The sequence below is a fragment of the Hypanus sabinus genome, chromosome 2 (assembly GCF_030144855.1).
Source record: "Hypanus sabinus isolate sHypSab1 chromosome 2, sHypSab1.hap1, whole genome shotgun sequence".
Lineage (NCBI taxonomy): Eukaryota > Metazoa > Chordata > Chondrichthyes > Myliobatiformes > Dasyatidae > Hypanus > Hypanus sabinus.
In genome coordinates, this window is record NC_082707.1 from 114,253,320 (window position 1) to 114,267,187 (window position 13,868).

General features: G+C 41.6%; 2 protein-coding genes across 3 annotated transcripts in view; both read left to right on the forward strand.

Annotated features, from left to right (window-relative positions):
- LOC132382496 (1-phosphatidylinositol 4,5-bisphosphate phosphodiesterase beta-2-like) overlaps window positions 1-7,113 on the forward strand; it is a 282,694-nt gene extending 275,581 nt beyond the window's left edge. Inside the window, exon 32 of the mRNA XM_059952750.1 lies at window positions 3,429-7,113. Coding sequence (XP_059808733.1) covers window positions 3,429-3,680 — 252 coding nt within the window. The 3' untranslated portion in view covers window positions 3,681-7,113. The remainder of the gene's footprint in view (window positions 1-3,428) is intronic.
- A 1,439-nt stretch (window positions 7,114-8,552) lies between these two features.
- Window positions 8,553-13,868, forward strand: part of LOC132382512 (EH domain-containing protein 4-like) — a 63,340-nt gene continuing 58,024 nt past the window's right edge. Inside the window, exon 1 of one of the 2 annotated variants that reach the window (XM_059952791.1) lies at window positions 8,553-9,312. In XM_059952791.1, coding sequence (XP_059808774.1) covers window positions 9,086-9,312 — 227 coding nt within the window. In that variant the 5' untranslated portion in view covers window positions 8,553-9,085. The remainder of the gene's footprint in view (window positions 9,313-13,868) is intronic. The other variant, XM_059952784.1, reaches the window with a different exon arrangement.

Below are 13,868 nucleotides of genomic sequence, written 5' to 3' on the forward strand. Positions count from 1 at the left end.
CTGACTAGAACTGAGCACAGTACTCCAAGTGGGGTCTGAGGTTTTATAAAGCTCTTGAACTCATGAGCTGATATATACCAACACACAATGCACCTTCTTAACAACACTGTCAACTTGTGCAGCAGCTTTAAGTGTACTGTGGATACGAATCCCAAGATCTCTCAGATTCTCCACACTGCTAATAATCTTACCATTAATATTATATTCTGTCTTCAAATATGACCTACTGAAATGAACTACTTCTATTTGGAATGAACTCCATCTGCCATTTCTCAGCCCAGTTCTGCATCCTATCAATGTCCTGTTGTAACCTCTGATAATCTCCTCCCTCACTTTCCACAGTAGCCTGGGGCATATCTCATCTAGTCCCAGTGACTTATCTAACAATACCTTGCAAAAGCTTCAGCATATCCTCTTTCTTAATGGCTATACACTCAAGTGTATCAGTCCATTGTAAGTCATCCCCACAATCGCCAAGGTCCTTTTCACTGGTGAACACTGAAGCAAAGTATTCATTAAGTACCTCTGCTACCTCCTCTGGTTCCATACACACCTTTCCACTGTCACACTTGATTGGTCATATTCTCTCTCGTCTTATCCTCTGGCTCTTCACATGTTTGTAGAATACCTTGGAGTTTTCCTTAAATCTGCTCGCCAAGGCCGTCTCATGATCCCTTGTAGCTCTCTAATTTCATTCATGAGCTCCTTCTGGCACCCTTCTAATTTTCTAGGGCTCTAACAGTATCTAGTTTCTTGAACTTTTCATAAGCTTTTTCTTCTTAACTAGATTTTTTTACATCCTTTGTACACCATGGTTCTTTTACCCTACCATCCTTTCCCTGCCTCAATGGAACATACATATGCAGAATGCCATGCAAATATTCCCTGAACATTTGCCACATTGCAGCTGTGCATTTCCCTGAGAACATCTGATCCCAATTTATGTTCCCAAGTTCCTGCCTAATACCATCATATTTCCCCCTGCTCCAATTAAATATTTCCCCAAATTGTCTGCTCCTATCCTTCTCCAGGATTATGCTAAAGGAGATTGAGTTGTGATCAGTATCTCCAAAATGCTCTCCCACCAAGAGATCTGACACCTGACCATGTTCATTTCCCAATATCAGATCAAGTACAGCCTCTCCTCTAGTTGGCTTATCTACATATTGCATCAGGAAACCTTACTGAACATGCCTAACAAACTCCACCCCATCTAAATCCCTTGCTCTAAGGTGATGCCAGTCAATATTTGGGAAATTAAAATCTCCCATCACAACAACCCTATTACTATTGCACCGTTCCAGAATTTGCCTCCTTATCTGCTCCTCAATGTCTCTGTTACTATTGCGGATCTATAAAATAACACCCAATAGAGTTATTGCCCTCTTCCTGTTTCTGATTTCCACCCATAATGACTCAGTAGACAATCCCTCCATGACTTACTCCTTTTCTGCAGCTGTGACACTATCTCTGATTAGCAATGCCAGTCCCCCATCTCTTTTGCCTCCCTCCCTGTCCTTTTTTAAACTTCTAAATCCCAGCACACTCAGTAGCCATTCCTGCCCCTAAGACATCCAAGTCTCTGTAATGGCCACAACATCATATTCCAATGTATTGATCCATGCTCTAAGCTCATTTGTCTTGCTTTTGATACTCCTTGCATTAAAATAGAACATTTCAAGCCACCTGGCTAGTGCTTTGCTCTATTATCTGCCCATCCATCCTCATAAACTCCCTACAAGCTGCCACTACTTGTGCACCAACTGCCTCATCCTTTGCCTTTTCACATTGGTTCCCACTCCCCTGCAAATCTAGATCAGTCCTATCCTCATTCTATACATCTTTTTCTTCACACACATGTACAATACCTCGGCGTTTTTCTTAATCCTGCTCATCAAGACCTCCTCATTACTCTTCTACTTCTATCTCTCCTAAACCCATTCTTTAGCTCTTTGCTGGCTACCTTGTAACTCTCTAGAACATGTCTGATCCTTGCTTCCTAAACCCTAAGTAAACCTACATCTCAAACAAGAGAAAATCTGCAGGTGCTAGAAATCTAGGCGGCACACACAAAATGCTGGAGGAACTCAAGAAGTCAAGCAGCATCTATGGAAAAGAGTAAAGTCAGTGTCTCGGCTGAGACCCTTCGTCAGGACTGCTAGCATTGGAGTCAGCAGGTTCTGTGGTCTGTAGACGGGGTATTTTCTGATCCTTGCAGGAGGTGAGAAAGTCAAAGAACTGGCGATTGAAAGTGTGGATCTGGCAAAGGATAAAGTAATGGACAGGTCCACTGCAGGCGTTGGAGACAGAATCTCAGAGCTGCGGAAGCACCAACTGCCTTGCTTGGTTCATAATATGGACATTGGTGGGTAAGGGGGGCATAAGTCGTGGTTTAAGGGGTATATGATATTTAGGTTACAATCATGAAGAGCACATGTGACAATAAAACTAATAAGTAGCAAGCATGTATTAATGTGGGCAACAAAGGAACTTGGTAAAGGTAATTTTGTCAGCCTGACCAGCTAAAGAAGCTCTTCTTTAATTACCATTGACCTAGGCAGGATGGTGGGATTTAAGTTGTTCTTTGCCTGTACCATGAATGTTTCAAATGAGGAATTACTTTCTTGATATTCAGCTCCATTAAGAAAGAGGAATTATAGTACAATAATTTTAATATTTAAAAAGGGACTAAAATGTTTGCAAAAATCCAATTAGAAAAGTCACTCTCATGGTAGCCTGTACAGACACTTGAATGTGTCGGACTGAAAGCTTGAGACTCCTGTTTTGAGATTTCTAAAATCTCTTTTCTCCCAAGGATACATTTTAATTTCAGAATAGTTCATAGTCAATGAAATACTTTTGCAATGTACCCACTCTATGATGTTTTGACTGATGACTTTTCTAGGTACTGCAGTCTTTCCTGGAGACTTTGGTCAAAAGATCATGTGGACTATGCCAACAATGTGATATCTTCTCTTCTTTAAGTAAGACTATGGGATCTAATGCATCCATGAGGGGGCAGGCAAGGTCTTAATTTCACATGCCATCTGAAAGATAACACCTCTACTAATAGAGCATTCCCCCTATAAAAAGCAGTGGCCTTTCTCAGGGCAGCACTGCCCAATATGAGATGACTATTGAGTACAGAAGATGAGGAATTAAACATAAAGTATGTTATAGATAAGACAGAAAGCCTATTTCCTCTGGTAGCTCAGCCGCTCAGAGCAACACACAAAACACTGGAGGAACTCAGCAGGTCAGGCAGCATCTATGGAGAGGAATCAACAGTCAACAGTTCATGCTGAGACCTTTCATTTTAAGCGTAATTAATGTTTCACCCAATCTGTAATCAACATAAGCTGATATACAGAAAACCCCATTTCAGCATCCCATTTAACTGTTTGCCTCTTGTTGTTTTCTAAATTTAGTACCATCAGGAGGTTCAGAACGAGTATGAAGCAAAATTGAAGGCCTTGCCTCAGGAGATATCGGAACTGATCTTGAATACCAAGTTCACCCAACAGCTAGAGAAGTTGCACTGTGAAGGTGCAGTGTGCAGTCCAACAGAAACAAGAACATGCGAATTGTCACCCATACAGCCTGACGAGGTGACAGAGGACCCAGTTCCTGGGCTAACTCAACAGTCTAAGGATGGCCTTCAGGATGTCACTTTGTTATAACTTAATACTGAGCTATCAATGATATCTGGTCAGATATGATTCATGTATGCAGTGTTAGTGCTAGATTGCCTAATAGGGAGATCAGCTGACCAGCTGTTTTCAGTCTGCTTTACCAGTGCAATGTTGCACCTGCTCATCGATCTTGTGTATTAGTTTAAGGAGGTTGCATACCCAGTTTGTTGGGGAATATATATTCCAGTAGAGATTGATACAGCTTAATGCAGGGTTTGAAAACAGTGTGACCTAATTCTATCCAATTCATAACATTTCTTTTCGATATTTACTTATCTTTTCACCATTTGGTTAACAGCTTCCTATCCTGGTGAACTAAGCTTTTCTTTTACCCTTTAGTGCTAGAGATCTTACAGTAATGTCACAAAAACTAGTAAAGATGTAGCTTTATTGCATTATTGATGTTACAAAACATATTTAACAAATAAATAAATTAGGATATTAGGGCAAAAATGTCTGCTATGTCAAATGATGGACTGAATAGGAAAAGGCATAAAAAGGATAATAGGAGGGTGTTCTTTTGGAGAGAAGGCAAAGGGTGAAGGCAAAATGGTTCCTTTATGTTCTAAAATTCTGAGATTCATTTTGAATGCTGGTGTCACAGGTACTTTGGGTTTTTTAAATCAGCTTTTTAATCTTACAAATTACAAATCCACTTACTGAACGTGTTTTCATTTTTCATGTCTAGATCAAAGAGTAGGTTTTCAAACAAAGTAGGCAAAAGATTATGTATTGCCCACCACAGGCAGTGTCCACTGATTATACGAGGATAGGACTGTGATGTTCACTCCTGCAGGCAGATATCTTAAACATCTTTACTAGAAAAGCTGGACTGCACAAAAGCTAGAGCAGAGATTATAGCATCACTATGAATATAGAACATACCCTTACTTTCAAATTAATTTGATGTGACTCTGTAAGCATATAGTTGATTTTTAGAGTTTGACTGAATCCTACCTGTAGATGCTTCTGACAATAAATGTTATTACTCAAGTGTGTGTGAAAATTTTAAATTTATTGAACATTGTAGCCTCAGCTGGGCCTATTTAATGTGAACTCAGACTTTTAGCCATTAAGCTCACTAAGCTGAGGTTTGGGGTGTAGCACCAACTGATCTACTTGGTTCATAATAAAGACATTGATGGGTAAGGGGGGGGGCAGGAGTTGTGGTTTAAAAGGTGTATGATATTCAGGTTACAATCATGAAGAGCACGTGACAATAACATGAGTAAGTAGCAAGCATGTATTAACGTGGGCAATGATGAACTTGGTAAAGGTAATTTTGTCAGCCTGACCAGCTAAAGAAGATCTCCTCTAATTACCATTGACCAAGCCAGGATGGTGGGATTTAAGTTGTTCTTTACCAGAGCTGTGAATCAGCAAAACATTTTGAATGAGGGATTATTTTCTTGATATTCAATTCCACTAAGGAAGGGGAAATATATTACAATAATTTTAATAGCTAAAAAGGGACTAAAAAGTTGACGAAACTCCAATTAGAAAAGTTACTTAACTGCGAGGGAAATTACTTGCTGAAGACAACAAAGGAAACTGCAAGAGCTGTGTCCATGATGCAAGTAAACTGTGGTTAAATGGGTTGGGGCTAATCTCAAACATCTGTGGATTTCAATAAGCACTTAAATCTAACCTAACACTCCAATGCATCACTGTTGGATGTGATCTGTTGAATAATGTACTCAATTAATGTCCTGCATGTCTTTGTACTTGGACATAAAAGGTAGCAGCTCTATTTTGAAGATGAACAAGTTATCCAAGATGTTGTGGCCAATATTTATTCCACAATGTCCACTATTTAGAAAAACATTCTTTTTGCTCATTAGCATATAATGATTGCGGAATCTTGCTATGTGTATAATGACTACTTTTTCCAAAATGAAATAGCAACTACAATTCAAAACTAGTCAACAGGGTCATAGAAAAGTACAGGCCCTTCAGCCTGTCTAGTGCATACTGAAGCCATTTAAACTGCCTAGTCCCATCAACCTACACCCAGACCATAGCCCTCCATATGCTTATCCAAACTTCTCTTAAATGTTAAAATCAAGATCGCATGCACCACTTGAGCTGGCAGCTTGTGCCACACTCTCACGAACCTCTGAGTGAAGAAGTTTCTCCTTATGTTTCCCTTAAATATTTCACCTTTCACCCTTCATGCTGGACCTCCAGTCGTAGTTCCACCTAACTTCAGTGAAAAAAGCCTGCTTGCATTTACCCTATCTATAACTCTCATAATTTTGTACACCTCTATCAAATCTCCTCTCCTTCTCCTACGTTTGAAGGAATTAAGTCTTAACCAATTCAATCTTTCCTTATAACTCCAGTCCTCCAGTCCTGGCAACACCCTTGTAAATTTTCTCTGTACTCTTTCAACCTTATTTACATCTTTCCTGTAGGTAGGTGATCAACACTACACACAATACACCAAATTAGGCCTCACCAACATCACAATAATATCCCATCTTCTGTACTCCATACTTTGATTTATGAAGGCCAATGTGCCAAAAGCTTTCTTTGCCACATTCAATGAATAATGGACCAGTATACCCAAATCCCTTTGTTCTACCACAGTCCTTCACGGTGTAAGGCCAACTCTGGTTGGTCCTACTGAACAGCAGCACTTCACACTAGTCTGCATTAAATTCCATCTGCCATGTATCAGCTCATTTTTCCAGCTTGTCCAGATCCCACTGCAAGCCACGATAGTCTTCCTCTCACTACACCCCCAATCTTTGTGTCATGTGCAAATTTGCTGATCCAGTTAATCACATTATCATCCAGGTTATTGATATATAGATGACAAACAACAGACCCAGTACCGATCCTTGCAGCATTCCACTAGTCACAGGCCTCCAGTCAGAGAGGCAACCATCTACTGCTACTCACTGGCTTCTCCCACAAAGCCAATGTCTAATCCAATTTACTACCTCATCTTGAATGCCAAGCAACTGAACTTTCTTGACTAACCACCCATGCAGGACCTTGTCAAATGCCTTGCTGAAGCCCATGTAGATATGGGTGCAGCTCAAAGTTGTATGCTTAGCCCACTGCTCTACTCTCTCTACACTGACTTGTCACGAGGCACAACTCAAATGATATCTACAAATCCGCTGATGACTCCACTATTATTAGCAGAATTTCAGATTCTGCCGAAAGAAGCTGCTGAAGGTTGTAAATCTCGTCAGCTCCATCTTGGGCACTAGCCTACAAAGTACCCAGGACACCTTTAGGGAGCAGTATCTCAGAAAGGCAGCGTCCATTATTAAGGACCTCCAGCACCTAAGGCATGCCCTTTTCTCACTGTTACCATCAGGTAGGAGGTACAGAAGCCTGAAGGCACACACTCAGCGATTCAAGAACAGCTTCTTCCCTTCTGCCATCCAATTCCCAAGTGAACATTGAAGCTTTGGACACTACCTCACTTTTTTAAATTTGTTTTTGCACATTTTTAAAAATCTATTCAATATATGTAATTGATTAACTACTGCTGCGTTAACAAATTTCACGTCACATGCCGTTGATAATAAACCTGATTCTGAGATGGTGATGAGGAGGCATGATTGATTGGCTGGTTGAGTGGTGCGCAACAATAACAATAACTCAACATCAGCAAAACCAAGAAACTTATTGTGGATTTCAGAAAGGGGAAGTTGGGAAAACACGTCCTCACTGAGTGGTGAGTAGTGGAAAGGGTGAGCAGCTTCAAGTTCCTGGGCAACAACATCCCAGAGGATCAATCTTGGGCACAACATATTGATGCAATCACAAAGAAGGCATGCCAGCAACTATATTTCATTGGGAGTTTGAAGAGAATTGGTATGCTACCAAAGACACTAGCTAGTTTCTATAGATGTATTACGGAGGGCAGTTTGACTGGTCGCATCTCTGTCTGGTCCAGAGGCTCTAATACAGAAGATCGAAAGAGGCTGCAGAGGGTTGTAGATTCAGTCAGATCCATCTCAGGCCCAATCCTCCACACCATCAAGAACATCTTTAGAAAGGTGGCATCCATCATTGAGGGCTTACGCCATCTTAGACAGGCCCTCTTCTCATTACCACCATAAGGCAGGAGGTACAGGAGCCTTAAGATGCACAGTCAACATTTAGTAGCAGCCTCTTCTCTTCCGCCATCAGACTTCTGAAAGTCTGTGAACTCATGAACACTATTCTGCTTTTGCATTATTTATTTTTTATTGTAACTTATAGCATTTTTCCCATTTTGCACTTTACTGCTGTTACAAAACAAACTCCATGACATACGTCAGTGCTTTTAAACCTGATTCCAATTCTGAAATTATGAACACATTTTAACTCATGTCACAGGGTGACAACATCCCTCAATAATAAAGTAACAAATGATTTAGCTTTAGTTGCATGCCACTTTCACAAACTGCTGGAGAAACTCTGTGGGTTACACGTCATCAAAAGCAGTCTGAACATTTTCCGCCTTCCCAATTTTGGGATTACTTTTACAATTTAGCATCAATGCATCAGCAAGACAAGCAATTAACCACAAAGACTGGGCCAGTTGGAGAACTACAAGAAAGCCATTAGTGGCAGAGAAAGTTAGGAAAATCCATATTCCTAGCCCGGAAAAAGTAGCCCACAACTGCTGAGGCTGGAGACGCTGCCTTGAGGCGAACGTGTGAGAAGAATCAGCGTGCATCCAACCTCCGCCGGAGGGGCTGTCTCAACCCCTCACTCACTCACTCACTCTTCCTGCCCCACGGCATTTCACCCAAACGACAGACACTACCTGCGCCACTGGAGCCGGCCCCGGGACTGAGGGGCGGGAACGGGCGGGCGGGCGCGCGCGCGCGCTTCCGGCGGACGGGAAGGCGGAAGCTCGCGCGCGCGAGGAATTGCCGGTCCTCAGTGTGTGAGTGAGAGGAGGAGCAAGAGGGTCCCGGAGGTTGAGGGGGACTCGGCGTGAGAGGAGGAGCAAGAGGGTCCCGGAGGTTGAGGGGGACTCGGCGTGAGAGGAGGAGCAAGAGGGTCCCGGAGGTTGAGGGGGACTCGGCGTGAGAGGAGGAGCAAGAGGGTCCCGGAGGTTGAGGGGGACTCGGCGTGAGAGGAGGAGCAAGAGGGTCCCGGAGGTTGAGGGGGACAGCGTGAGGGAGTGCCGGGAATTGGAGTGTGAGAAGGAGGTAGCCAAAGTGTGTTTGAGAGAGGAGGAGGCAGTGAGTGACCAGGGGTCTTGGGGGACGGGAATGAGCGAGTGACCAGGATCGGACAGCTATCCCGGGTGTGTAGGCGTTTGAAACTCGGACTGGGTCCGGGAGCTGGAGTCTGAGGGACCAAGACCAGAGTCGCAGAGGGCGAGGGCGAGGGCTTGCGGGTGACTGGGAGCTGATCCGGAGTCCCGACCAGGTATCATGTTCAGCTGGCTGTCCGGTTCGGAGGCCTCCGGGAAGGACTCGATGGTGTTTGAGACGGTGTCCGAGGGACTGCGGTCCCTGTACCACAAGAGGCTCCAGCCTCTGGAGGATTACTACCAGTTCCACCAGTTCCACTCGCCCGCTCTGGAGCAGGCTGACTTCGAGAACAAACCCATGGTGTTGCTTATTGGGCAATACTCAACCGGCAAGACAACCTTCATCAGGTAATCACCAGGGCTATGGGCGAAACTCTGGTTTCTGACAGGTAACCATGGAATTCTTGAAATAGCAAGGCCGCTATGCCAAATATTTTCAACTATGACGATGTTTCAAAAATACTTGTTTCGGAGCCCAGGAATGTCTGAAAAGCAAGTTTTATTTGTCCCGTGGTTAAACATGCACTTGGCTTATGTCTAAAAAAATAGTTCCTCAGAAAAAGATACCTGTCATTTCTTTAGCAGTTTTTACAGAGTTACCAGCATAGTTATTCAAAAAGTTATTCAGTTTCAATAGGAGGGATTAGCAGGTGCATGGAGGAAAAGCTTCAAAGATTTACTTAAGGCCTTTGAAGAAATACAGCATCTTCATTAACTCCTGTGAAAATGTGACACATAACTATTCAAAGTTGAGAAGGAACTTTTGAGAGAGTGCTGAAAAACTCAGAAGTTACACATTAGGAGCAAGAAGAGTTCCAGAGTAAGCAATAGAGGGAGTAGACAGCCTCACAAACTATCCTATTGGCACTAACTGCCTTTCAGAGCAGTGTGCGGTTGCCACATTGGCATCATCAGCCATCTCATATTCCACAGAACTAGTGTGGAAGTAAGTCATCCTGGATCTTGCAGAAAAATAATGTAATTTATTATGGTAGGTGGCATTATCACCTGGAGACATTGAATACATTGGCAGGTCTATCATACTGGAGAGATGGGGGAAACCTTACAGAATTTATTTAGCTTAATTTTATCTGCTTTTGGTGTAGATCTTTTAAAACTGGTGCCAAAGAGTCAAAATATTAAGTAGGGTATCATGTGTACATAGAATAATGTAGATTGAAATCTCACATAGTCTAGTTAGGCAATATCAAAGCCATGCAGGACTGTCAAACGTGCTGTTTTTCTGATAGCTGCTGTGGTGGCCATGCAGGGCTTCACTTGTATGGCTGCCATTAGTTATGTACATCTGGATATAGTTTGATATAAATGTTGTGAAGTAAGCTAGGTCTGATAAATCCCAAGGGTCTGATGATCTGCATTTCAATGTTTGCAAAGAGATGACTATAAAGATATATTTGACTCACCTGTTGAAGTTCTTTGAGGATGTATTGAATACAGTAGATTAGAAGAAATGAGTTGATGCAGTTATTTGAATTGTCAGATGGCTTTTGATACAATTCCACAGGTTAGCACATGGACTACGTAGTGTGTTTTGAGAGTTGTGTAATAAAACAGGAGGAGGAAAAGGTAGAAATATCAATCATCTTAGATTGGCAGGTAGCGATTCATGGTTTATTGCAAAAGTGTTTGAGTCGCAAATACTTGTATCAGTGATTTGACGGAGAGGATTAAGTGTAGCATTTTCAAGCTTCCTGAAGATGTGCTTAAGAGGACGTGAGTAATGATGACACAAGGGACTTCAGGAGGATGGGAACAAGATAAATGGAAATAATATGACAGGTATGCAATATGATGTACAAATAGCAGAAATCTTGTGTATTTTAAATGGTGAAAGACTGGTTGATGTTTAAAAGGACTTGTACACAAGGCATTGAAAACTAGCCAACAGGTTCTGCAGGTAGTTGTGTAGGGAAGCGCTGGAGGATTTGAATACAAGGGTAGCAGTGCCATCATGAGTCCTGATGAGACCACATCTAGAGCATTGTGTACAATGTTAGTCTCCAAACCTAAAGAGGGATATACTTAGTATAAAGAGACAACAGTATACTTCACCAGACTGGTTCCTGGGATGGTAGGTCTGTTATTTGAGGTTGGCCACTATTCTCTATTGACACATACAAAATATTTAGAGGGTTTGACAGGACAGTGAGAAGATGGCACTTTCTCAAGCTGAGGTATAGTACGTTTAGACTTACGTACTTAAATGTGTACGTAAATTGGAAAGTATACATATTATAGAGAAGGTGCAGAAGAGGTTCATCAGGATGCTGCCTGGTTTTGAGGGCATTTGCTATCATGAGAGGCTGGAAAAATTTGGGTTGTTTTCTCTGGAGTGGTGGAGGCTGAGGAGAGATCTGATAGAAGTTTATAGATTATGAGAGGCATAGATAGAGTAGACGGAGTATCTGTTTCCCAGAGTTGAAATGTCTAATACCAGAGGGCATGCTTTGAAGGTGAGAGGGGGCAGTTCGAAGGGGAAGTGAGGGATAAGTTTTTTACTCTGAGTCATGGGTGCCTGGAACGTGCTGCCTGATAGGGTGGTAGAGGCAGATACATTAGTAACTTTTAAGATAGGCACATGGTTGTTAGGAAAATGGAGCGATATAGACATTAGGTAGGAAGGATTACTTTTTTTGGTGTTTTTAATTTATCTTTTAGCTGGTTTGGCATAACATTGTGGACCAAAGGATCTGTTCCAGTGCTGTATTGATTTATGTTCTATGTTCTGTAGTGATAATACCACTGTTATGGACTAGCAGAAAGTGTAATTACTGCATGATGTTTACTCAATTTCCATTAAAATATGTACTTGGCAAGTAATAAGAAAATTAACAGCTGTATCGCAAATTCTTAATTGCCGTTGATGTCATATAAACATTGTGTATGCCTTGTATTCTTTCTTTTTAAATTGATACATTGACCTTCTATGTGGATGTTGACAGTCCATATGCAACTTGGTCGGTCCCACCTAAGCATTTGGTTAATTTTTGGCAAGTGATTACTTGCAAAATATATTCCCCCAACTACTACTTTGCATGTCTCCTCTTATCTCCCAGTCCAGATGATCGGCAAAAATACTTTTGCATTTTATTTACAAAGTCAGCTTTTGCTTCTCCCTTCCTTGCTCTTGACTTTTGTCTTAGTTTCTCTGCTTCCATGATTCTCGAATGGTTAAGATTTGATGGCAGACAATTTAAGTACAGTAATAATTAATATTCACTGTACCACACAACAACTGCTTCATTTTCAAATGTTATTACAAACCCCATTTCCAGAAAAGTTGGGATATTTTCCAAAATGCAATAAAAACAAAAATCTGTGATATGTTAATTCACGTGAACCTTTATTTAACTGTTAAAGTACAAAGAAAAGATTTTCAATAGTTTTACTGACCAACTTAATTGTATTATGTAAATATACACAAATTTAGAATTTGATGGCTGCAACACACTGAACAAAAGTTGGGACAGAGTTAAAATCACCGTTTTGGAAGACTCCACATTAAGCAGGCTAATTGGTAGCAGATGAGGTATCATGACTGGGTATAAAAGTAGCGTCCATCAAAGGCTCAGTCTTTGCAAGCAAGGATGTGTCCTGGTTCACCCCTTTGTGCCAAAATTCGTGAGAGAATTGTTAGTTCAAAAGGAACATTTCGCAACGCAAGATTGCAGAGAATTTAGGTCTTTCAGCATCTACAGTACATAATATTGTGAAAAGATTCAGAGAATTCAGAGACATCTCAGTGCGTAAAGGGCAAGGTTGGAAACCACTGTTGAACGTGGGTGATCCTCGAGCCCTCAGGCGGCACTGCCTAAGAAACCATCATGCTACTGTGATAATTATAGCCACCTGGGCTCGGGAGTACTTCGGAAAACCATTGTCACTTAACACAGTCTGTCGCTGCATCCAGAAATGCAACTTGAAACTGTATTATGCAAGGAGGAAGCCATACATCAACTCTATGCAGAAATGCCGGCGAGTTCTCTGGGCCCGAGCTCATCTCAGATGGATCAAAAGACTGTGGAACTGTGTGCTGTGGTCAGATGAGTCCACATGTCAGCTAGTTTTCAGAAAAAAACGGGCATTGAGTTCTCTGTGCCAAAGATGAAAACAACCATCCTGATTGTTATCAGTGAAAGGTGCAAAAGCCAGCATCTGTGATGGTATGGGGGTGCATCAGTGCCCACGGCATGGGTGAGTTGCATGTATGTGAAGGTACCATTGACTGAGGCGTATATTAGGATTTTAGAGAGACACGTGTTGCCATCAAGGCGACGTCTCTTCCCGGGACGTCCATGCTTCTTTCAGCAGGACAATGCCAGACCTCATTCTGCACGGGCTACAACAGCATGGCTTTGTAGACACAGAGTGCGTGTGCTTGACTGGCCTGCTGCCAGTTCAGATCTATCTCCTATTGAAAATGTATGGCGCATCATGAAGAGGAGAATCAGACAACGGAGACCACTGACTGTTGAGCAGCTGAAGTCTTATATCAAGCAAGAATGGACAAAATTTCCAATTGCAAATCTACTACAATTAGTATCCTCAGTTCCAAAATGATTAAAAAGTGTTATTAAAGGGAAAGATGATGTAACACAATGGTAAACATGCCTCTGTCCCAACTATTGTTGAGTGTGTTGCAGCCATCAAATTCTAAATTTGTGTATATTTACAAAATACAATTAAGTTGGTCAGTAAAACTATTGGAAATCTTTTCTTTGTACTTTTGTCAGTTAAATAAATGTTCATGTGAATTAACATATCACAGATTTTTGTCTTTGTTGCATTTTGGAAAATATCCCAACTTTTCTGGAAATGGGGTTTGTACAAATATCACTTACAAATGTTAAAAAAATCTCACTTATAATTTTGTTCTGCTGACC